Source organism: Atractosteus spatula, chromosome 8 (genome assembly GCF_055471065.1).
Source record: "Atractosteus spatula isolate fAtrSpa1 chromosome 8, fAtrSpa1.hap1, whole genome shotgun sequence".
NCBI lineage: Eukaryota > Metazoa > Chordata > Actinopteri > Semionotiformes > Lepisosteidae > Atractosteus > Atractosteus spatula.
Window position 1 is genome coordinate 30,287,214 of NC_142713.1, and position 26,561 is coordinate 30,313,774.

General features: G+C 38.6%; 1 protein-coding gene across 4 annotated transcripts in view; it reads left to right on the forward strand.

Moving 5' to 3' along the window:
- Window positions 1-22,368, forward strand: part of LOC148829393 (CCR4-NOT transcription complex subunit 4-like) — a 53,168-nt gene extending 30,800 nt beyond the window's left edge. The window contains exons 8-13 of one of the 4 annotated variants that reach the window (XM_088923419.1): window positions 77-280; window positions 986-1,043; window positions 1,554-1,809; window positions 3,687-4,163; window positions 12,122-12,355; window positions 20,207-22,368. In XM_088923419.1, coding sequence (XP_088779545.1) covers window positions 77-280; window positions 986-1,043; window positions 1,554-1,809; window positions 3,687-4,163; window positions 12,122-12,355; window positions 20,207-20,514 — 1,537 coding nt within the window. In that variant the 3' untranslated portion in view covers window positions 20,515-22,368. The remainder of the gene's footprint in view (window positions 1-76; window positions 281-985; window positions 1,044-1,553; window positions 1,810-3,686; window positions 4,164-12,121; window positions 12,356-20,206) is intronic. The other 3 variants (XM_088923420.1, XM_088923421.1, XM_088923422.1) reach the window with 3 other exon arrangements.
- The last annotated feature ends 4,193 nt before the right edge of the window (window positions 22,369-26,561 follow it).

Genomic DNA, 26,561 nt, shown 5'->3' on the forward strand with positions numbered 1-26,561 from the left:
TTGTGTCCTGCTTATAAAATGATCCAAATCCAGTGACACTTTTTTTTTTCCTCTTGTGCGTTTGTTTCCGTTACAGACCCAACAGTAACAACAAAGACGCATGGCCATCATTACAGAGTTCCAGTAAAGCAGTAAATGGGCTTGCAATCGAGCATCGGAAATCGCCTCCTCTTTTGGACAACTGTTCCGATCAAGAACACATGACGCCAGATGGACCTGACTCAGAGTTGGGGCAAGTAACCACCCTTTCCCCCTTCTCGTCGGCTTGTGACCCTGCCAGGTACCTGAACAGCAGCAGTGTGTCAGAACTGTTTCTCACTTACATAGGCACAGGAGGGAATGCTTTAAAGGCAGAAGGACGTTCACAGGTGAAGTGTGTTGTATAGGTGGTAGCTGTTGTGCCTAACCATATGCAAAGTAAGGAAACATGTTATGCGTTTCAGCTAAACCCACAACTGAGATGGGAGCACTCCTCACGTTTGGGATTATATTATATTATGTAATACATCAGAGGGCTTTTTTTTCCTAGGATGAGCAAATTGCTTTAACAGCACTCGGCACCCTTACATATGCTCTATCAAATGTTTTGCAAAAGAATATCCCAGAAGAGCAGAGTGACAAGCAAAAATGTATGTGACAGGTATTTTAAATGCAGTGACATTACAGCATTGTGAGTAATGTTCTGTAATGCTTCGTCATTGCTTTATTTTCCCAAATATTTTAAATGTTTGCTCTTTGATTTATTACATTTCTGTAGTTTCTCAGATTCCACGTGGGTGTTTCAAAAATGTCTTGGATGTCTCAAAGAGAAAAAAGCACAACCTTAAAGCACAAACTTAAAAAAATTCCCACAAATATTTTTCTGAAAAATTGCCTGTTTAGCCTTCTAACTGGCATCCATATCGTTTTTCATGGTTACTTTTGTAAAAAGTAATTGCATGGATAAAAAGATATTTTTAATTTAGACCTTTGTTTTACTTTGCAGTCCAAGCGACAAACCTCCAGAATCCCTTAATATAGGGAACGGTGAGAATTTACAACAGGTAAGAATAATTATCCTTAATAGTTAACTGTACAGAATATATTAATGTAGTCTGTACGGTGTTCATTTGCAAAGTATTCTTAAAATGGCTTTGTAGTTTCTAAACCGCTATGACTGGGTGGTACATAAAGGGAGACCAATAAAATATGAACATCTCATATTTCAGCCGTTTTGTTCATGACAGTGAAATTTAGGTTAGACCTAGGCTGAGGTGAATTGAGGCCGAGTGACAAGCAAATTGAACCACAGAAGTCCTGTGTTCATGAATTTAATTCGAGAAAAAAGATTTTGGTGGTACAGTAAGAGACGTGAGGCCCCAGAGCTTTAAGTTTAACAAGTCATTCCAACGTAGTTTGTTCTGTCTTTTGAAAACATAAGTCAAGTGACTTAGTGTTTTAACTGTTTCCTTTGTTAAAGAATAACCTGTATTATTGGCAGTTATTGGCCTTATTGTATGCGTATGTGCATTTGTTACAGTTCGTACACAAAGTGAAAATGCCTTTTTCTCCAGATCCCCAGCAGCGATTCCCCCTCGCCCCCACCTGGTCTGACAAAATCAGCCTTGGTGGTCCCCATCAGTGCGTCAAACCACAGTGCGCGCTCTCCCTTCGAGGGCGCCGCCGCAGAGTCGCAGTCTCTGTTCTCAGACAACAGCAACTTCCGACACCCAAACCCCATTCCCAGTGGCCTGGCTCCTTTCCCAAGCTCCCCTCAGAGCAACTCGGACTGGCCGACCGCACCGGAACCACAGAGCCTCTTCACATCAGGTACTTGCTATATAGAGTCTGAGTGAAGAGTTTCTTTCAGCCTGTGCCTGGAGGCCGTCACACCCAGCATGTCCTGCAGTATGGATGTTCATAGCGAGAGTGAGAGGTAAAAGAGAGTAACTGAAACTGACGTCCTTGCATCTCCTAACGCTCTGGGTGAGATCTCATGGGTGGTTTCCCCCTTTTCTTTTGTTTGACGTTTGAAGAAAGTGTGTAGTTCTGACAAAGTTTAAAGAACAGATCCTTGTAAACTATTTTCTTGCTACAGGCATAGATTTACTACGAATATGGAGTTAATTTTTTTTCTTTGCGTATTTGAAGGTTCTTGTTTAATTTAAGGTGTAAATGCATGTTCAGGACTTTAAATTTGACTGCCCGAACTTTTGAATTGTCCGGACTTCTTACATGTTTGAGTAATGTAAATAGTGATCTGTATTTTTATGTACCACTATGCATATATTAACTATACTGACACTGTGCTAACATATTACGATCTGCATCTGGCTAAAAGTCACCATTTACACTTCAGAAATGTTTACTCTTCTAAACAACAGCAGAAATGTCATTGACGTTTTTTGGCATGGTACAGGACACCATAACCCCTGCTCTACCTGATTAAATTAAATATTTAGGCTTTCCTTTCAGTTTCTGATTTCTCTTGCTGTGGTTTAAGAAATTTCTAGGTTTGTAATTTAAAAAAATTGATTTTCTGCCACTATCAGCGGTTGAACAATGGACAGAAAATATCATGCTTGAATGTCAGAGAAATTAAAGATGTCTCAAAATTACAATGCCCTTCATAGATGTCTGTCCCATAGGTATTAGGACAGCTAACTCATAACATTCTTACTCTGGCTTTACAATGATGGAATTTGTATTTGTGATCATGGGATTAATGAGTATGTACAATGTAAAACACATTTTATCAATATCGTAATTCAAGTATTCGTTTGCTCATATTAGAAGAAAAACCTAACTATTGGTACTGTAACTTTCAGAGCGTAAACGTCAATGTTTGGTTGCATATTGTTTCCAGGCAATAACTGCATGAAGTCTGCGAGCTGTAATCAATTGAGATGTTTTGGTGCAACCAGTTTGCATTGGTCCTTTTGGTTAGTGTATTTAGCTTGTTTACAACTGCATGTAAATTGCATTGGAGTACAAAGATCTGGCGTGAATGTTTTATGGACTGATAGGATGAAGAAAAATCTTTACCAAAGGGGTGGAAAGGCTGAAGGGTGGCAAAAGAAAGGAATCCACTGGATCGGTGGTGCATGGCCAGTTTGCTTCTGGAAATGTCATTACTGATGATACAAATGATGGCAGCATCAAGTTAACTGCCGAAGGTTACAGAACATTTATTGTTTAGAAGATTAACATACTGCTAATGCAGCTAAGGAGTGGAATTGTGGGAAATCCTAAACTGATTAAGTCAACCTCCAGGTTTAAATCTATTTGAGCATTTATAGGTTTGTAATTTGTAAAAATCAGGGAGAAAAAAAAGTGAAGTCAGAACAGGGAAGAATTTAAAAGTATAACTGCCGCAAGGCTTTTCACTTAATCTTTTGTGATCATACAAAATGTTTGGTGAGCTTAAGGAAATGCAGTTTTATTTTCCACTGAAGTTCTGTAGGCAATGCCTTGTTTCCCTAAAGGTAAATTGTTTAGTATGAAGCAGATGAACCATTTGCTTGCAATTTAGATGAAAGACCATTATAATGCTTAAATGAATGTGATGGAACACGTTTTTGTATCCTGTGAATTTTAAATGTCTTGGATGAACAAACCCTTTAATAATTTTGTTTAACATAATCTAAAGAAAACAGTCTGAAGTTGTCATTTATATATATATTACCTTTTGTGTCTCCCTGATCTAGAAACTATACCAGTATCATCATCCACAGACTGGCAGGCAGCCTTTGGGTTTGGTTCCTCCAAGCAGCAAGAGGATGACCTTGGGTTTGACCCATTTGACATTACTCGCAAAGCCCTGGCGGACCTGATTGAGAAGGAGCTGTCAGTACAGGACCAGTCGCCCCTCTCTCCGGGCTCTTTACACAATCCCCTTCACGTTCCCTCAGCCAAGGGGCCAGGGACTGGATTCATGCACAACGCAACGCCTTCCAACTTCCCCAACTCCGTGCTGCCTCAGCGGTTCCCCCAGTTCCAGCACAGAGCAGTATACAACTCATTCAGCTTCCCCGGCCAGCCAGCCCGGTACCCCTGGATGGGCGTCCCACGCAATAACCTCATGCACTTGAACCACACTGCAAACCCAACCTCAAATAGCAATTTCTTGGACTTGAGTTTACCGACACAGCACAGTACGGGCTTAGGAGGAATTCCTATTACAGGTAAGCAGACATTATACCTCTTGCTTTCATTTCATTACGTGTACATTTTGTTCAATTTCGTACATTAAATCCTAGTGTACAGATCTCAGTTGTAGTGTTTCATACATACTTGAAAACATACATAGCTTTTCATTTAATGGTGCTGAGAAGGAACCATTTTGTCCAATATCCTGTTTCTTCCTAGGTTACATATCCATCATTAAAGTATTCTAGTCGATTTCTTGTCTTCTGTTTGGTGTTGCAGGGCAAAGGTCTTTTTTTAACTTTTGAAGCATTGGTACACCATTTTTATAAAGAAGGGCTACTGCTCTTGTCAACAACATTTGGATTTTTCTAAAATGAAAACGGATCTAAAATGGTGAACTTCTGTTTTCTGACAGCGTCAGTGGATATCTGCTTTAGATACAGTATGTGTATACTGCATGTTCCCTTGAGGTGGTGTCGATCACAGTTCTAGTGCTGCACATGAAATGGTGAATAACTATCCAGGATATGATGGTGAAAGTAAAATAAAAATGCAAACTGGTCTGAAGGTTTAAAAGATTTAATGTAGGCTTTGTCAAGTTATACTAAAATAATTGGAAAGTTGTGTACTGGACTTTATTGCTTCTTATTCTTTTGGTGATAATTATAATTCAGTGTTACGTGGTATTTGTTTGGTGGGATCTGGAAGCAAGAAGCCATTCTCTTTCCCCCCAGGCATCTGATGCATGAACAACCTAAAGAACTCATTCCCCATGCTTGCCCAAAAGCTTTGCGGATAGCGACATGAACAAACATGCTTCTTCTGCTTCATTCTATAAAATGCTTCATGATCAGTGAACGCAAATGATATTTTTAGCTATCGTTTTAGATATTGTGTTACAGCATTACAAAATAATAGCAGTTGAGACCATGCTGCAGTATTTCCGTACATGTGCCTTGTCTTGGTTTGTGCTGGCAGTGTGTGTTGCCTGTTAGTTTTAACTCTAGTGACCCCTCCTAGGATTTTCTTCCCTTGTGATGTTCGGAAGAAGTTTTCATTTTGTGAAGTCTGCATCTGCAGACATCTACACGTGTATAAAAAGGTTGGAACAAATAAGCAGATGGATTTTCAATATGTTCGAGCACAATGGAGTGAGTAGACTGTTGGTGGTTGTTTATTAATTCCTTGGGGTATATAGGAAGTACATGACCACAAGATGGCAGTCTAGTTCAGCAGCTCTTCCACAAGGTATTGGATCTGTTCTTTTTATTTTTAGGCTTGTGCATTTCCTGATGAACCCCTGATGAACATTGTCTAATACTTAACCTTAGTGTATCAGTGTATTGTGTGTAGTGAAAGGCCCAATGTGAGTCACAAATGTTACTTGACAAAAATTTGCTTGATTGACAAAACAAGGTCTTGTAGTGGGCTCCAAAACGTACTTCAAAGAGACCTTCCTCTGGCAAGAAAGCAGCACTCCTTTGTTGACGCATATAGACGCACAGAAAGTCCTAATATCTACAATAAAGTCACAGCCAGTTATCGTGCAGATTGAGTATCTTCTGATTTATTATAGTATATACTGTAATGTAAAAATTGTTTTGTTAAGTGGTTATTATAGTGAGAGATTATTGGGAATGAACCTAACCTAGATATAATCAGTCTTGGTTTCTTTTGAATTGCTTGTTTCTCAAGATTGAATATTTGCAGCTTTTGCCGCCCTTACCTCTTTACAAAGAAATATGACACCCTAAGTCCTTCATTAATTACAAACTTCCCAGGCCCATGGAGTTTTTCATAGTTGAACATTACATATAAACATGGTATATGCAGTACAGAATTGCATAATTAGTTCACTTGGGGCTGAAATAAAAGCACACACCTGATGAGGTTTAATGTACAAGCCATTTCTTAAAAATGACACCATGCAAAACTGTCCAGGGTTAGGAGTAATGTGCAGATTCTCTTAAGCATTAGGAAAGTGTTTTAGAAGTGAGCAGATGTGGGTGTCATTAAGGATAGATTAGTATGCGGTTTAATGGTATAATGATGAAAAGCAGCCTCCTCTCAAACATTGTAAATAAGCAATGGTGATGAATTGAGTTCTAAATGCAGAGGGCAAACTTAGATTGATGATTAAACCCTTTAAGAAGCTCTTAATGGTTTTATGTTTTCACTATTTGTCCTGCCATTTTAACCAGCAATCAAGAATGAACACTGCTAGGTTCACCTCAGGTTGTCGTTCTAACCACTGGAGTTGCTTTTGGGAAACATTGAAAATGGGGTGATCTCGGCAAGAATTAATCCCCACTTTCCCATTTTGTCCTGCTGCTTCATCTTTGCTGTATAAGTGATTAGACCAGTTGTGTAGTAACCCAATGTGCGTCCTATAAGAAAATGTCCACACCATGAACATTTGTTTTTCAGTACTGTACAAGTACTGACAAAAATCTACTTGTGTAGTGTTTCAGAGTGTGTCCTCTTCAGAAACAATATGAACATATTACCTCAAGATTGTGCCTGAAAAGTGCCCTATAATTTGTAAAGACTTAAACTGCTTGAAAATATTTGTGAGGTTAACCTGTAGTTCATTTCTAGATTGATTGTTGGTTGCTAGTCTGTGTTTATATACTTTTTCATGGCTTGAGGATTCATTTCCATTTTTCTTTTAATGTGCATCTCTTGTGTCGGGGAGCTGTCAGGCTACTTCAAGGACAATTGAATTACCAGGCTGTCCAAACAGCACTGTAGGTATCACTGTATGGAGCGATATCGCACATATCAAGATTCTAACTGCATAATCTGTGTGTTAAGTTCTCAAATTTGATTACTGGAAGTATGTGCTAACCTTGTCGCTGACACTGGACTCATTTCATTTTAAAGCCTTGGTATTGGCACTAGTATGTAAGGATAGATCGGTAGCTGTGAGCTCCCATTTACTCCCACAGAGGCACAGTTTCCCAGTCTAGTATGCAGGGAACTTAAGCTGCTCTTTGTTTGTTCTGTTTTAAAATGAATGCTTATTTAAACCTACTTGAAGACATGCAGGTTGATGGTATTGTATATTAAAGTATTTTTCAGAGTTGGCAATTTGAAGGATGGATCCATTCCTTTAAGATAAACCACAGGGCTCAACGTTAACTGTGGTTTACTCTCCACAGTTTGCTTAGCAGTTTTAAAACACTCAGCATTTTTTCTGACCTTTTCCTTTTAATATATTTGATGCCAACAGGTTATCACTTAAAATGCCCACAGGCATGGCAGAAAGTATTAACACACATCTGCTGTCTAATAATATGCATCAGAGAATTTTTGTGTTGTATAAATATATATATATATTATATATAATTTCATTGGCTGAAGGCTCAATATGAGTCAGGACTTTGTCTCTGAAACCAGCTTAATGAGTCTTCTGTGACCAACCTTATTTCCAGATCACATTGACCACCATTGGCTATGGAGACAAGACAGCTCACACATGGACAGGAAGACTTTTGTCTGCAGGTTTCGCGCTGCTAGGTTACTGTGCTTCCATTGCATCAAGTATTTTAAAAAGAGAATGTTGTAAAGAACAATATTGAGAATTGTTTACCGGTAAAAAAAAGTGGATACTTACTAGATGTTCACTTAATACCAGCTGTGCAGTGTTAACAAGCTTTTAATACAATTGCCAAAGTGAAATGCAGGTATTAACAAACAATATGAGGAGCCACATAAATTAGGTTCTCGCATCTGAGGAACTGATGAATGTACTTTACATAATTCCTATTCACACACGTGCATAGCCTAGAATGTAAAGGAATGAATGATTGTGATAAACCACATCAGAGATCTGTAATGTATAACATTTGTGTGCTTTCATTTCCCCTCTAGTCTGCACTTTGTAGTGTAACCTTTAAATGTCTTTCCAGGGGAAGCGTGATTAGATTTGGAGGCGCTGTGCACAGGTAGCTCTGTCCAGGGCTGGCTCTGATTTGTTGAGGGAGTCAATGTATGGCTGTTGCTGCCCTGGCTCTGCAAAGCGATTGGCTGCAATGGAGCACATACGTTTTGACTGGCTACTCTGGGTCTAGCGCTTTCCTCTAGTGTGAGGGAGATTAATAATATAAGGAAGTACATGGGGAGCACTAGTCAGCTGCTGTATTTAGACCATGCTTACTGTCTGCCTCAGCAGCAGCTCCTGCACACAACAATTTTAGCTCTCCTTGGCCCCACATTCCACCAGCTTCATTCCAAAAGCTCCTACTTCTTTTCATGCTCAGTCAAAAATGGTAATTCTGTTTAGGCAGTGGGTTCCACATATCCCTGCACCATACCAGCTGTATTTGTAGATGCGCAAGCTATGAATTTAAATTTGCTTGTGCTCTCTAATAAATGCCTCGATTCTGTCCGGGGTATATTCATGTAGTGCATTGCAAGAGAAGAACTTTTCACGGTACAGTGAAATTGGGGTCTTTGAGATGACTTACGACGTTTAATTTCAATCCATTGACTCAATAAAATATAAATTTATTTTCATAAGGTGGTCTTCATGTCCACTAGATAACCCGTATGGCCCCAGAAGTATCCTGACTGTTTTACGAAGCTCATAAGGACTTTGCTTTGAGCCCGTTTTAAACTGTATCTGGACATAGCCAATAGCTCTACTATCTCATAACTCCGTGAACTTTATGTGGTGAATAGTTCTTGGAAGGTAGGCAGACTGACTCATTTTGGAGAATCCTTTGCAATTTTTCACATCATTTTTTTTAATTGCCATTGTGCAATTGGCATAAGACCGTCTTTATTTTCATCTTAAAAATGATCATTGTCCACTGATTGTTCCTTTTGTCCAGACCTTATATTTGTCATATTTTGAATGATTTTTAAATGCATAAATTGGGTCTAAAGAAGATCAGCATTGAGGATACGATATTTAGAGACTTCAGTGTAGGTCTGACACATAACCTCCTCTCTGGAATTCATAGAGACAGTCTGAATCTTTTCTGCGTTTCAATTACATAAGATTTATTTTTTGAATTTTGTAAATACTAAAAGTTTTCAGTTGGGGAAGAAATTGCATTTCTCTAATGCAAAAGTTACCAGAAATTAGCCATGTCCATATTACAGGCACCTTGCTGATACTGGTCAGCACCAGGGTAATACACCGTTCATTTTGTGTTAGTGTTATTTACCTGCGGGACATTAAATGATGTGAAAACGCTGAATTTTTATTTACCAAAGCAGGGGGGGGGGGAAATCAGCTTCTGCCGCATTCTACTTCCTCGGCATGCTTCTTTCTGTGCTGTACCTCACAAACAGTGCTGTATTCCTTCACCTTACAGCTGCTCTCCGATTGCAGTATTGCAAACTATTTTAGCCCTTTACATAAAGGGGGGCACGTACACAGTGCAATATTAAATACCTTTACTAGTCAGAGTCCTCGAATGGTTTACTATGATTTGGTTATTTTCCGGAAGTGCGTGTGTTCAGATTGGGGTAATTAACTAGAAGGCCTGTAATGGGCACAGAGTGGGCAGTTGCCTCCTGTGACGCGTTTGGTTCTTTCAGGAACAGCAAATGTGTAGCCTTGAAAGACAGGCAGGCTGACGTTCCCGAATCATTTAAAACTGCCTTCGAGACTGCCAGATGATTGAGTCCTGACAAATAACTGCCAGGGATAATTCAAAAATAGAATTGGATAAGAAATATCTACGAAAAGAAATATTCTTTCAAATAAGAAATAGTATTAACATTATATTAAAGGGTACATGTAAGTCCTTCATTGCTTGTTCAAAAGGATATTTTAACTTCAATCATAACTATCAGTGTCTATGACACTTCTAATATTGAGACTGTGGATTACAGATTTATTGCACACACAATGATTTTTTGTGGTTATGAGGGAGTAAATGCATATTTATATGTGCAAGCTGTTTTCATTTTTTTTGTAGACAAATGGTATTTAATTCTAATTAGGAAATATTGCAAGAATTTGGAAAGAGCAGTTCTTTAGGCTATGAAAAATGTTCGTTTTGATATTCTAAAGTAGCAGTTATCTGCGTTTTGCAACTCCTGGAGCAGGAGTTTATCATGTGTCCTGACATCTAGATTTAACTTTACTGCCAGTGGAAATTTAGGGAATAAAAAGCACGAAATGTTCTGAGATATCAAAAGAGTTCTGTGTTCTTTTCCACATGGAAAGTGTCTCCTGCAGAGATCTTTTTATAGCCTGTAGACCTGAGTTCTGATTTTTTTGTGCTAATCAAATATAGAATCCTGTTTTGTAAGAGATTTTAGTTGTGTTATTTAATATGGTTTATCTTTGAAATATAGATGCAAGTGGCCCAACGTGGAATATCCTATCTAGGTTATGTTTAATTCAGGAAAATCAGGAATTCTGAAGCATTTGAGAAACATCAAAATATTTTGATATGGATTTTAGAGTTTTGTGTGTGTGTTAATCAGATGCATAATTTGTCAAACATCTGCGTGGACATCTCACTATTAATGTTTAATCAAAGGCATCTAGGTCGTTTTATTTAAAAGCATCGTAGCATGGCATATCAGTGAAGCTCTCATTGACAAGTCAAAATTGAATTGGAGTAGTGTGAAAATTTGGGCCATGTCTTGTGATTTGGAGTATATGTAGAAAAGTTAACAATTGTTACTTTTTTAACCTTACTCCCTGTGAGCAATTTCTTCAGTTGGCAAAACTGGGCTGTTAAATTCTTTGAGAGTGGATGATGCAGCAGTCCACAGAAAAGCTAGGAGATTTTTGCTAAACTGTTTTAATGAATATCATTTCATTTTCTCCTTTTGAATATTAGTCCTTGAATTTTCATTCTTTACAGCTCCTTTGACACAGATTGAAAGAGAAACAATTATGCACCTTAAGACACAATTAAACATTGCGGGGTGCTTTAGATGTTATGATGTAGCAGACGATGAAATTTAACATGTATGTCTTATAAAGTTTAATGTTCCATTTGCATACAAGAGTATGAAAATATGAACATTACTGTATATTGAGAAAACGGTGACCAGCCTAACTGTGAAACTCTCTTTAGTCTGTCACTTCAGCAGTTAAATCAGTTTTAATGTATAAAATGGAGATATTACAAAAAACATAAGTTCTTCATATGAATTTGTTGAGTCTATCAGGAAGACCATTTTCTTAAATTATGCGCTACCTCTATACTAAAAGAAGTTTAATTCCTGTTGGTATGTTTTCTAAATCTGAGGGTTATGTGCCTTTTTAAATACTTTTAAGAGGCATTTGAAAACTGTTTAAATCATTTTAAGACGGACTCTTCTTATTCATCAAGGTGTCATTCACTACTCATACTTCACCAGTTATTGCACTATGCAGCAGTGCAATTAAAACTGAATATGGAAGAAGGTACCTGGCTTCTTTCAAAAAGCAGCTGGATGAGAGCCTTGGATCAGTTATCTAATTCCATACTGACTGCCATCTCGTGCTTTTCTCGAACTCTCAAGTTCAAGGGTTGAGACACTCGTGTTGGGTTTAGATGAAGTTTAGTGGCAGAGGTGCAATTCGCAGGTCTCACTTTAACAAATAGGAGTGAATACAATCTTAATACTTATTATTTAAGCAGAGTTTGCGAATTCATTTGAGCTCAGGTCTTCTATGGAGGTAGTAGTGGCTAATTATCCAGTCCTGGATTTTAAGAGGAGTGGTCGGAAAATGGCTGTAGTTTGTCTTTCTTTATGTCTCTGGTAAGCTTGCTAGCTGGGGCACATCAAATGTCCGGCTGAAGTAACGTGTCTTAATCTGTGGCCAAAATAGTTCTGCAGCAAAGGGAAAATTGGAGGGTAGTCCTAATAATTGTGAATCGGTTTCACAACATGATTTGTGAGAAGGAGAAGGACTTTTTTGACATTTGACAGCTATAAAATCAAAGGCTTGATTCATGTGGACTACTTTTGCCAAGTTTGAATTCAGGGGCAAGCTTTTATACTGAAGGAGATCTTTCTCTCTTTCTTTCTCCAGAAAATAGCAGTTCTATAGAAAGTTTAAACGTGAAAGAGTGGCAGGACGGCCTGAGAGCTCTCTTACCGAACATCAACATCAACTTTGGGGGGCTGCCAAACTCCTCTTCCTCCTCCTCCTCTTCCTCCTCCTCCAGTGTCAACCACACAGGGGCGCCATCGAGCTCGGGGGGTGTCTCGCACAATCTGAGTTGGGACGGGTCAGGCAGCTGGATGGACCCCGCCATAATCACAGGTAACCAAGGCTGAGCTGGGCTGTAGCTAACCTCTCGTTGCTCCAGAATAGCCTGCGGTGGTGAACTTTCTCTCTGCACAGAAGTAGTCTGTGGTAGCTTGCAAACTCTCCATCTTAAAGCAGAACCATCAAACCCTAACTCGCCAAGTTTTGCTGTAACTTGCCATTTAAGTAAAACCCACATTAAAATTAATTCTGCAAAACACAGTGGAAAAATGTATTTTCAAAGTACTTTATATCAAAATATGTATCTAATTCAACTTAAGTTTTAAAGAAATCAGGATAGTTTACCATGTCAATAGTTGATACAGTAGATAAAATGCTCACAAAAGGTATAGGTGAGGTCCAGCATGTTGTGTGTACTGCCTACGTGACGCAGTTGATTTGGGTGAAGGCTCCCTCTATTGGGAGTCGGTTATCGTGGCTATATGATGATTTTGAGTGATGCCACAAGGTGTGTACTGCAGATGGGAAATACTTTGTTCAGCTTCTGGTGGTCATTGTAAAGTATTTTTGGTAAACTTTAAGCCAAAAGGCATGAACTGTTTTCCTCAAACCGGCAGTTATAAAAAACAAACCTGAGGTCAGTGTAATTCTGATAATCCCTGTGATCTCACTTTTTTTAGTACAGCCATTAATCACCAAGAAGTCCACACAATGCATGAAAAACACAAAATGGCTTTTTTATTACCCTTGTGTGATGGTATGATCTAAGATGATTTACAGAATGTAAATAAAACAGATAAAGTTTACAGAATGAAGAAAATGTTATGCCTTACAAATACAATTGATATTTTTTAAAGTGTAATAAAATGCTTGAGTAATTTACGTAATGTGGTATTTTTGCAGTATTGAATTTTTATGAAGAAAAGATCAATATGATAAATGGAGTGTAGCAACCATCCTCAGTATGTTTATCTATAATGAAAAAGTAGAAGGACTTGTAATAGTTACAAGGGAGGCACTGGTCTGAGGAACTTGAGGTGCTTTATGTGTTGATGGTGCTTGAAGGAGAGAGAAGTGAGAGAAGCGTTGTGTTCACTGGTAGCTGGTTCCACTGCTGCAGGAATGGACTTGGAATGGTGTTTTTTAGATACATATGAAGGAATTTGTTACATTAATAAAAATTTGACGTGTTACTTTTCTGGGCTCTGTTGACATAGTTTAAAACATTCACATGATGTCTCAGTCCGAAAATGTTTTTTTTGCACTGTGGCTATTTGAGAGCATTTGTAGTCTTGGGCTGTGTTTCTTAAACTCCTGGTATGTTGATTGTCACCCATTCCAGAGCAATGCTGACCACTCCCTGCTGTAACCTTGTAACCTTAAGTAACAATACATATTGAATTGTGTAATTATGGACCCTTTTTAAAACTAAGCAGCCCTCAAAGGAGGGGGTTCTTGGAGAGCTGATCCCTGGTACCAAAAAAAGGTGGAAAAATACTGACCCATGGGGGTCATCATTTAAATGAGATGTCTTCATTCTTCTCTTGTAATAAAAAGCTTTCTTGGGAGATGTGAATGTAGTAGTTATGCCTTGAGGAACTTGAAAGACCTGAGCTCCTGAACATGGCCAGGATGAAATGGACTGAGGTGCCATCTAGGGCTGAGAGACCTATGCACAGGCACTCGACAAGAGTCATGGGACAATCTCATAAGGTGGCTTGTGCAACATAAAGACAAAGTACGTGCAGCTTGAATTGTTTCCAGCAGTGGTCACAACCCTGTTGAGGACAAATCTTAATCAGCATAGAGAACTTAACCAAGGTCAAGGTCTGACAAAACTGATGAATTCATATCGTTATTATTGGCCAAGTTAGAAATATAGCTCCAGTGTCTACTTCCACCACTATATCCCGTTAGCCGTGTTGGTGTTCCAAATGGGAAAGTGTTAAGATTTAGAAAATCCTTTAGTGAGAGGAAATGGGTTTCATCACAGTCCAGTGGTGGCCAGCAATACAAGAGTCAAAAGTAGAAGGATATTTAAATACGTTTGCAAATTGCTCGGGGTGTGTAGGCAAAAAAAAAGGTCATTTAAAATGTAAGCAGGGTTTTATATATTTTGTTGACCTTATGTATCAAAATACAGGAGATAGTTTTGAAGGTGTTAGTGAATCTCAGTTACACCTCCAATACTTTTGGATACATCATTAATTACAAGTGGTGTAATTAATGGAGATGGAATTTAAATTGCTTTTGAAATGGGCTTGACCTCACTTATTTCATTTAAAAGCATTAAATGGAAGCAGCATGTATATTTGTCAGCAACATTTAAAGGCGACTGATCTTAATACCATTAAGATTTTAATCTTGGCCAAAACCAGACTTGCGATAAGTAACTTTGTATTTATGAGGTTTAGCCGGCATTGAGGTGATCGAATCATTTTGTAACCAATAGGCTGAGTAGTTTTCTACTAGGTGAAGACCTTGGCTTTTTGTTTTTACCTGGAAGATCGTAATTGTGTTTGGAAGTGCCTTTTCAACTGAAAATTAAAGATGAGTCTCTGTGCAGAACGTAGAGACAAGGTAATTAAGGAATGCATTGTCAAGGTCAGCAGAGAAAAAAAAATCTCCTGTCTGGTCTCCTCAGAGCTCTCTTCGAACAAGACTTAAAACTTGTAAACAGGATTTCCAAATGAATGTGCCTTTGTACTTAGCATTCAGTCTCTTAAATAAAATTTCACCCTTGTGCCATGGGCAAACTACAGATTAAAAATTTCTTCCAGTAAGCGTCCTAGCTGTGACAAATCCAACGGAAAAGGGCAAAGCATAGCAAATGTGTACATTTCTGATAAATACAGTTATGCAGGGCGATCCAAATAATTGAAGACTTTTTCAGGCAAAACAAAACCGAAATGAGAAATGGGGATTACATATGGCCTATGTGTTTTTTTTTGTTCTTCAGCCAAACTGATTACTACAAATGAGAAATATGTTGTGCCAAACAAGCTTTATGAGGGACAGTACTGTATTGTCCGATAAAGTGAAAATGACATCAGCTCGTTTGTCTTTACATATTTTACAAGGGTAAGCAACTTGAAGTTTTTCCGTGACAGAAGTAAAATGTAGCAATTTGTGTGACATTTTAAAAACAAAAGGCTTATCATGCTTAATACATTTTGGTAATTGCAGATCTATTAAATATGTAACATTTTTATGAATCTCTGCACTGCGTAAATTGGTCTAGATCCTTTTTTAGCAGTTATCTTTTATCAGTAATTATGCCTGAATGTTAGAGCCCTCACTGCAGTCTTAGTCTGTATTGCTAAACTGATAGTTTCAAAAATAGTTGTCAAATGTGGATCAGAGTAATCATTTTGATTTCCTTTCAGTAACACTTTTAAAATAGTTTAGTATTTTGAATAGGTATTGTCAAAGCATAATTTTCCCTCTTTACCTAAGATTTCAACTTTACCATTTTTCTTTTTAAATGTGGCTTTTACATGATTTTTGCTTTCAAATCTGTTAATTAGAATGATATTTAACTTTTATTTACCTTTGCATCCTGAGTGAACTGCTTTTGTTTGACCTTTTAACAGCTAGTGTAAGTTCCAGTTGTTCACATTTAAGTTGCACAAATTTATATGAGATAAAAAGTTTATCTTAATTCCTTTACTGAGTTTCCTTTTATTTTTTGTCAACTATTAGGTATATACAGTAGGCAGCTGTACAGGGTTTAGTATAGATGACCTAAAGATAATGGACAAGAAAATGGAAACACTAATATAAATTCACTTAATATTGTGTTGGGCCACCATGTGTGGCCAGTATAGTTTGTAGTCATCATGACACAGAGACTGGAATTCTGCAGGAGATGCGACACCATTCTTCCACAAAAAAAGTCAGTGAGCTCAAGCCTGGCTGATGGAGGTAGAAAATGCTGTTTCAGGTGTCATTCCAGAATATCCCATAGTTTGAGGTGGTTTAGATCTGGTGACTGAGAAGGCCATGACTTATTGATTACATAGTGTCAAGCTCATCACTGAGCGACCACACATGCTCTCGCATTAGACACCTCTCCTGACAGGACAGAAGTGCTGCATGGGGAAATGATGATCACTCAGTACCATTAAGCAGCAATTAGCATTGACCTGGCCTTCTAAGGGATCATGCCAGGAAAATGTTCCTCACAACATCACAGAATGACCAGATCCTTTCACCATTTGAACCAAGCACTCAGGGGTGTAGAGCTCTATAGGATGGAACCACATATGCACCTGTCCTTTTGTCAAGAACATGGTGAAGGATGATCCTTCTGAGTCTTATCATCCATTCTGGTTCATCATCTAATTCTATCACATGCTCTATCACTTCTCTTTATTCCATTCCTTGTTCTTTTTTGCACCACTGGACTCGCAGACATGCCTTGACATGTACGATGAATGGCTTCTGCACTGCAGCCCAAATGTGGTTTCCAAGTCCATGGAATTCTTGGTAGACCAGTTTTTGATTAAACTGGCTGCTTGTGCTCCAGGTTGCCTTTTGCTGTCAGTTGATTTGCGGTTGTTCGCCTGTTTTGCTTTGCACATTGAATTAATAGACATATATTGCAATCATGGAGAATGTTCTGCTTCCCACTGTTGGTGTTTTCTAATGATTTTCCTTCCATGTTCCAAGCTGACTTCACTTTAGACATTGTTGCTCGTGAGAAAACCAGCAGGGAGAGCTGTCTTGGTCCCTGAGGTTTCTGCTCAATGTGCCCCAGCAATTCCCCCCCTCCTTCAAAGTCCAAGTCAATCTCCTCTGGCAGCCATGCATGCTTTATGTATAGGCAACCAGGCCTGTCCAGCATTTTTATACATTAATTCATATATCATTGGCCAAAGAGTTCCCATTTTTCCCTACTACCTGTGTGTATAGACTATAATGGAACAAAATGAACATTTTCTGCAAAATTGTATTTTCTCGTTGTGTTGCTAATGTTAAAACCACTCAGTTTATAGAGCACCTGCATATTTAGGGGAAAAAAAGGTTGCTTCTGTAAAACCTCACTAGAGGATTTGTTTGTCATCTGAGTATTGAAATCTAGGGTTATTGTGCCCCTTTGTTTCACTCTTCAAGGATTGAAATGTCAAGTGGAAACCTGTCAGCTGTCAGGAAAAGGCTTTGCTGAGGCAACCAAAACCCATGTGATCTTTAGACTCTTTGGCTCCAACCACAGGTTTAGTTACCTGGTTCCACACTCAGTGTGGTTGTGATTCAAATAGGTTTTGGTTTACCATATTATTAATGAGATTAATAGTAGCACATTTGTTGTGAAGACATATAACTGTTGCTCAGGTCTTCTACCTAATTAAAGATGTTATGAGGTCAGATGAACTGAAAAAAAATCACAAAATAAATCATGCTTAAGTACTGCTTTTGTAGTAGCTTGTAGTTTTCGTTAATGATTTTAACTGTAAAATTCTGTACTTTTGGATTGCTGACGACCTGAACCTGAAGCTCTATGTATATGTGATGTACACTTGCTGAATGTGGTTCTACCTGTACAAGTAACATATTCTAAGAGGCATTAAAATGCAGCAAATGGTATTGGTTCTAAATTTTATTAATGGATTTTCTGACATGTTCGGTAAAGAGTGTTGATGCTATGAATGTAAGCAAGTGCCTTTCCCAGTATTTCTTGGTTGATTGTAGTACCGAAAGAGCTCTATTTGACATTATCTTTACATATCACCTACAGAAATGTAATTTGATCCAGAAACTCTCAACTTTGTGTGTAAAGAAGCTTCTAATTTGGTGTTCTATGTACTTTCTGCAGTTTTCAGCTTAGTCTTTTGTTGGCCCTGACAGAATCCATTCAGTTGGCTGTCAGTGCTTTGGAGGCTTATGTGCATCTGAAACCAAGTCTACACAGTTTTTATTTAAAGGCTTGATCATTGTTAATACTGGAATATGTTCAGATTTGAAATTAAATGGAAAAGCAGGAATCCTTGTTTTATGGTGAAGAAGTTAACAGGTTTCGTTCTATATTTAGGTTTATCATTTTAACACACTGAAGTGTGTTAACTTTATATCACTGGGGTATTGACTTTATTTTTATTATGTTCAAGTAGGTATAGTAGCTGCGTCAGCGTGCGTAGGCCGCAAAGGAACACGTAAAGGTTTATTCCATGCTGAAGGGAAAATAGATGCTACATTTCTTTCTGCTGTGGAGCCTTCTTCAGATATCAACACCTGTCACCTGAAGAAGGCTCCATAGCTGAGACGTTGTCTCTTTTCTTTTCCTTTCAGCGTGGAATTAACCTCTACTTGTTCCTTTATTTTCATTATATCATGTCTCACCAGACTCTTCCCCACACCCATCTTCTGCCTCGTTATTGACATTCCTATCTCCTTACCATGTTTGCTGAGGATATAGCTGTTAGCCACTTATGTTGTAAGTGCCTCACAGACAGCTGCTGCTTTATAAGTAAAGCATTCGGTGACATTCTTGAAAAGTAATTTACATATTCATCAGAAACACAGAAGATTATGAAAATGCTGTAACACCTCCCTTTACAGCAAATCTCCTGTTTTATAGGCACACAAACGTGAGAAACAGAATACCTGAAGCTCCTTCGAATTAAACCAGAGGCTCTTCATATTGTGGCTAAATAGTCTGCTATGCTTTTGTTTCGGCCTTATTTGAGGTCTGTGTAGATTTGTGGTTGACATTGCATGGAAAACAAATATTGAAATAAAAGGCTTTATCATCATGGACTTAATCTAGTGAAACGGAGCATTGTGTTCTTGAAACTATTCAACAATTTTTAAAATCAAACACATTTGGGCATTTTCCCTTAAGTTTAGCTCTGTGCCTGTTGAAATTTTGACACTTCCATTCTTTTTTTGTCTTGTATTTTTTTTGTCATTTTATTTGACTTAACCGAGGGCCCTCTATGTGGCCTTTCAGTTAATGCTTTTAATAGTCTTTTGTTCTTGAGCATTAAAACGGAAAAAAAAAAATCCCACTTAGTGAAGCATTATTTAAAATTGGTCTTTTAAGTCCTTTGTTGGAGTGGGGAAAAAGGAATTTCTCTGCTTCAGCAAAGGCAGTCTATAGTCTGAAATTAAAGGCAGTATGAAGATGATTGACCATGCTGCACTGCTCTGGGTAAACAACATTCTTCAGCTTGGTTACAGCTCGGTTGGCCACAGTGAAGGAAACATTTATGGAGTCAAACTCAGAACTCAAGTAGAAATGCCATGTTCTTTCTGTCAGGACACTGTCTTATAGGCAGTTAAGATGTGGTATTTAGATGTTCATTAAAGTTGATTGTGGGTGCAGTAGAAAACGCTTGGTTTCAAAGAGTTAATGGGTTGTTCACCATGCTAAGACAATTTAATATATCTCCATTTCTCAGTTATTTTGTTCCATTCATACCAATGTATGTTTCATCGTTCAACAAGGTTGTAGAGAGGCTATGTAATGCACATATTTCAAAGGTGAAAGCAGAGATTTCCACAGGCTGTCAAAAAACAGTTGGCTTATCAACTGCCAAACCAAATTGAAAAAAAATCAGTGTCAGTCAATATCCTAGTTAACAGCATACAAGATACTTCACTAAAGATGCTGGCATCTGGCCCATGCCCACCTTGAGTTTGGGCTGTGGGGAGATGTCACCTGTCAAGTGCAAGAAGTTAATTTATAGCTGAATCAAACATGGATCTAAAATTCCCTGCTTGAAATGTTTACTTTTAATCATCTTGAAGGGAGTTATTGAACGTCCATATTACCAGTGCTTGATGAAAACACCATTAAGAAAAAATAAATCCGGTTGGTAGCGGTGCTTTTCACTTTTACCTAACGTGCGTACCCATGCTGACGTTCCCCAGTAGTGATGAGTTCTCTCTTTCCTTGTCCTGCAGGTATACCCGCCTCTTCAGTCAACAGTTTGGACTCTCTCCCGGATGACAATCCACCTCACTGGCTCAAATCTCTGCAGGCCCTCACAGAGATGGACGGTCCCAGCTCAACTCTCCCCTCACAGCCGCCTCACAGTACTCCCTTCAGCGCACAGATCCCTCTTCACAGAGCAGGCTGGGCCCCCTACCCGCCTTCTGCCAACCCCACCAGCCAGTTCCATTCACCGCCTCCTGGCTTCCAGACCGCTTTCAGACCCCCAACTCAGACCCCCACAGACCTGATACAGAGCGCTGCTATGGACCGTCACTAGGAATTAAGAAAACACAAAAATCAGCAGATACAAACAAAACTATTAACAAATAATAACAAGATTATATATTTTTCTTTCTCTGTATTCTGATCTTTTTCTGACTTTTTTTCCACACCCCCCCCTATCCCAGACTCATTTCTGGTCATGCTGTCCAAACTCAGCCTGGTCACAGGTTGCATTACTGCAATGGGATTCCTGCTCGATCAGTAGGCGAAGAGATAATCTGACGCTTTGAGACCTGATCTGGTGGGGTCTTTATGTTAACTAAATGTTAGCTCTTCCGGAGTAGGAATTATGGGGAATTTTAAAGAGAAACTGATGTGAATCTGAAGATGGCATTGCAGAAATTACTTAACCTAAAGTTAAAAGAATAGAAACGTTTACTTGTAAAGATACCCAAGATATGATAAGAGATATTTTTGTTTAGGAAACAAAATAAGAAAAGACAATACTGGCCTTGATAGCTATGCCTAGCAGTGCTATTCTGTTGTCTTCATGTGGGAGAGACAACAGGCCCCATTGCCCCACAGATCCTATGGTTTTGATGGTCTGGACTGTGATCTGAAAGTTAATTATTTTGGCCAGTTATTATTCTTGGGAACTGTTTTACCTGCGGTCCTGTTTATATCAAATGCACCCTAATTGGTGGTGAATAGATAATACTACACTAGAAATGTTAACCCCACCCCCCTGGTCCGAGTTATGTTGTGAAGGGCTGCACCCTAATGAAAGCCGTGGGCTCTAATGGGCTGTTTCTGAATTCTAGGAAGTGACTCACTTGAATAGGGAGTGACTTTGAGCACTGCTAGGAGCCTGCTCTGGGCTCTGCAGCTGTGCTGGAGAGCAGCTGGCACCCTCTTGTGCAGTGGCGTTTCAGACCCTCTGTATCAGAGGGCAGTACGTTGCAGAAGGAGAACAGGACTAGGAAATCAAAGAGAAGGGAGACGTATCGCTCCCTCTCTCTTGCCTGTTGAAGACTCTCGGTACCACTGTGTGGTGCCTGCCATTGCAACCTTTGCTCACAAAGCACGTCCTATTGAGGGCTCTTAGAACCCTTTGCTCCAGTCCAGCACCAAGTCGCGCTTATTTTCCAACAGGGCCCACTTTGTTGCAGCGATTCAAGACGAAGGCGATATGTTAGTTGTAGTGATAAGACAGCAGGAATCGATGAGAAAAATCTTATCTGAAATTAGGATAAGTGGACAATGAATTATGTTAGGGTCCTGCAGGAATCCCGTATTTTAATTTATTTTCTCAACCCAGCATTAGTGAAAAGAAAAACAACGTGAAGGCACTTCTTGGTTCTTTTTCGTTTGGGAGTTGGCACGTGGCTGGTTACAAGATGAAGTAAGTAAGGGCTTGTAGTTTGACTCAGATGGAAAAAAAAAAGTCTATGTGGTGTTTTTTTTTTTAATTTTGGCTCTAGTTTAAATTGAAATTCAGCGTTTTTAAGGTAAGACAGGGCCACCTACGAGAAATAATTTAAAGTAATGGGATCTATATTTTCTTTCTATCTCTCTACATCATTGTATTTTATTATTTGGAACTGTGTGTGCTGGGATAGTGGCGATTAGGACAACGAGTGATCAGCAGCCAAGAGCTTCATCTTTGGCCTCCGTCAGCGGTTGTCTTTCTTTCCCCCCTCTTACATTTTTAATGGTCTTCTTAATCCCTTCTCATTGACTTTGTAGGTTCTTGCCGACTGTTCAGTATTCATAAGAAAAACTCAAAGAGAAACAGATGCAGTTAACCATGGGTTTTACATGTTGCTAAAAAAAAGTTTAAAAATGAAGAGCTAAAGAAATTGTACCTCTCTCTGCAGATCTGGAACTAAATCTTAAATAAAAGTGAAAACTTGATACCTGAGTTTTGTTGCCTTTTTTTCTCCCTCTTCCCTCTGCCTGAGGACAGACTGAAGGGACGTGATGGGTCCCAAAATGCTGGGTTTCTGAGCTTCGTTTCTGTCTATATTCTGCTGTGAGCATTGTTTGATTCAGGAACAAACTGCTTATTTTTTGTTATATATTATTGTATGTATGTAGCTTATTATTTTTATGCAGTGTTACAGTGTAAGCTTGTTTGGCATAAGAAGTCAAGAAATACAGTAGTGTTTTGATAGAAAATTAGTTTGTTTTAATTTCTTAGCACAATGCTGTAAGTACTGCTAGTTGTAACAAGTATTATCTACAAATTAACGTATGATTTCACATGAGAGCAAAACCACAGAGGATGTTTTTTTCTGGAATATTTTTGTTTGGCCTTCACTTGATTCATATCTTCTGGATCCAGTTTAACTAACTTCACTGCTTGTGCTTTATGAGAACCTAGGTTGTGCTACTATGAATTAATTTTATACAAATTGGAAGAAACACATTAGCATTGATTTACATGAATAAGGAAATCAATTTAGATAATAGTCTTATAAATGTACCACTTAAATTCTTAAGTAGTTAGTCAGATAGTGTCAAGTGTGAATTATGTTCTTAAAACGTGCCACTGTAATGCTTGCTTCTCAAAATTTAAAGTATGGCATTATGTGAAATATCACTACAATGAACTAAGCCATGCGTAATTCTAATGGCTTTTGAAACTACTAATGACCAATTCATGCTGTGAACATGAAATGCATATTAATGTATGAATGTTTTAATTGATGCTCCTAATGCACATCTCTGATTGTAGCTTTCTGAACACGAAGAACAAACATTTCATTGACTTGGAATGGCCAGTGTTGAGCCTACATGCCTACACTTCTATGAATGCAAACTGTTTGAACCACCATTGATGTGTATATATATATACAGTATATATGTATGTGGCACATCTCAATAAAGTGCTTTGCAAATTTCTTTCCAAGCAAAATAAAATGATCATAAAATAAAATGCATATTTTATTTTAGGAATAGTTTAGGAAGCTTGTAACTATTGGCTAAAGTATCCTATCAATCACTAAGCAGTTGGTCAAGCTTAAAGAACAGTGCAATATGCACTCTTCAGTCAGTTGAAGTTGAATGCAAAATTTATTTGCATCTAATCAAAAAGGAAACATTGTGCTCTTTGATTAGATGCAAAATATTCATGGGGCTTTCAAAAACATTTTTTTTTGTTTCTTGATATGAATAACCTTCATCTCGAGCTAGTCAACCAGTTTGTCCGTGAAACTAGCCTGATTGTCTAACTGCCTGTTTACATAATCATTGGTGGCAGACTTCAAGAGCTTCCCATTAAAGTGCAATGTATACTGTATTTCAAATGGCAGGACATATAATAAAATGGAGATTGTCAAACCTCGATAGGTTTGATAATCCAGGTGTTCAGACTCGCGAAGAATAATAGTCTTTGAATTGTGGCCATTTTTGTGGATGCCTGTAGTGTTTTTTGGTACTGGAGTCTCTTTCGGATTTCATTGCCTTCGAGATGCATCTTAATTAACCTTGCTGGACAATTCGTTTTTTAAATTCAGCTGTTAAGTACTAGAACCGAGTTAGTGAATATTATGTAGGACATTAGGTTTCTTAAACCATTTTATTTGGGATTATTTAAGTGATGAATCAAAATGTAACAAATGAGTCTATACATCACTAAAGACGCTGATTGAGGTAGTTTTTGATACCGTATCATTCCCACCTGTTACTCAGAAAACAAGTTACAAGTTACTCAGAAAACTATGGTGTACCAACCTTGAACCAAACGTGCTATGTGCTGTGTTCCTTGGAAATAACACAATAGAGATTTCTGAAACAGGCCAGGGTAATAGTAAAGAGTTCTAATCGTGCACTTATATGAAGTTTAAATTAAGAGCTCAGGTGGAACAAAGAATGAAAGAGACAAAGATGCTCCAGGAACTGGGCTGGGAAACTGCATGACAGAGCTAGTTCAGCAAGTCAGCATGATACTGAGCAATGATTGTAGTGTAGTTTCAGCGTGACATGTAATTGGTTTGTTTTTTGGTCCACGTTATAAATCTCAAGAGATGCTAGCCATTATCTTGACAGCTTCATCGTGGTCAGTGATATCATGTTCATTGATTCAATCCTGTTCTGAGGGTCACAGTGGTGAAGAGCTCAGAAAATGCTTTCCTGGGTTTCGCTGTGGTGGCGGTCTTGCAAGTTGAGGTTTTGGGGGAGTCGTTTGGCGAGCAGTGTTGTTGACACAGGACAAGCAATGCATGTGCTATAGCTCACAAAACCTAAATAAAATCTGAACAGCATTGTGGTGTTTAATATTTAATCTATACACAACTGCGAGTAAGAAATCTTGTCAGCCTTATACTGTAGTTATACACCTGAAGTTATACTCACCTGAGCAATGTTCAAGTTCACGTTTATTGTCATTATACTCATACACAGGTGTATGTTATAACAAAATGCTATTTAGCTAGCTCTCAGACGGAAAGTAGTACAAAAAACAACAATACAATTGTGTAAGAAAAACACAGACAACAGGCAATGAGGTGATGCTAAATGTTGAAAAAGTATGTTGGACTTTGTTGTGCTTTAAAAAAGGTAGCTAACATGCACAATTGGAGACAGGAATCACCTTTGTGGATCATAGCAAGGAGCTCCATATCTTTCTGCCATCTTTAGGTCACGAGCTCAACTAGTAGAGAAAAAAGTGATTATTTTCATTCAGCGTTTGAAATGAGCATTCAGCATTTTTTTCTTCTCTCCTTCAGAGAAAGATGTTTAACGCATCTATACATTTTCTAAACACTTCATCCAATTCAGGGCCGCGGGGGGAGCTGGAGCCCATCCCGGCAAGCAACGGGCGCAAGGCAGGATACACCCTGGATGGGATGCTAGTCTGTCTTGGGACAACGACACTCACGGCAGGACCAATTTCCCCAGAAGTCAATTAGCCACCGGTATGTGTTGAGGAGTCTTGGGGACTGTGGGAGAAAACCACACAAACCTCATGTAGAGAGCAGCCCAGGTCTAGAAACCCAGGGACCCAGAGGACCCTGCTGCCTGCTTTGAACACAATGTATTCTATAAATATTTGATATTCAAGTCATGAATGTAGACATACAGTTATACATGTATACAATGCTAACCGCTGCGCCACCATGCCACCCATAAGGTTTAATACATTGCTTATTTTTGTGCATTTAAGGCAAAAGGTTATGTGCCAAAGTGGAAAATGAGAAATGGACCACCAATGTGGAATTCACGGTTAAAGGACACAAAACAAGTTTTAAAAAGAACTGAATCTGTGTTGTGGTGGAGTGGTATACAAGTAGAAAGGGGTCCTTTGACGTGAGGTGCCAGATTGTTTTGCTGGGGTACTTTTTTCCAAACCCGAAGGGTGTTTGAAGGCAGACAGAATGCCACTATATAAAAATATTCACAGGCTTGCAAATATCGCACAAGTAGGCAGCAAGAGTTTTGTCATGTCAGACACTGATGTCACTCCCCAGATGCTCAGAGACTGGTGTCAATGCTGCCAGCGGACGTGCCAAGAGTATGGAATCTTTGGAAACTTGATTTGCAAAGTCAGACATCATGCTTTCCACAGTATAGATGACTCCTGGACTGCTTACATCTGAGGGTCACCCAGACCCGGGCTCATCTTTTATTTATTCTGATGTATTTATTCTGTTCTGTCTTGAAGCCCTTTGCCTGTCACTTCACTGTGAAGTAAGGAGGGAACAGCTTTTGCTGTAGCAGTTTCCATTAATTTGCTCTGCATTATACCTGCTATCTTGCATATAAGATGAATGATCGCATGCTCTTCAGTCTTTGAGATCATCATTGAATAGCCATGGAAGAAGTGGATCAGCTTTGGTTGCCCATAGATATGATATAACATGATGTTAGATGAATTCTAAGCAGGGATTTACACAACTAGTAAGAGGAGTACTAGTACGAGTACTTAAAGGTTCCAAAAAAAAGCATGTGTACCATAAAAGACATTTGTTTTTATTCCACTTGTTGGGTGGACCCTGTTTTGCCTTGTAATAGCTTGAGGTGAAATAATGCTACAGTATCTACCTAACCATTTTCAATCATCTTGCGAACAGCTATGTTAAAACATGAATGAAAAGTCAT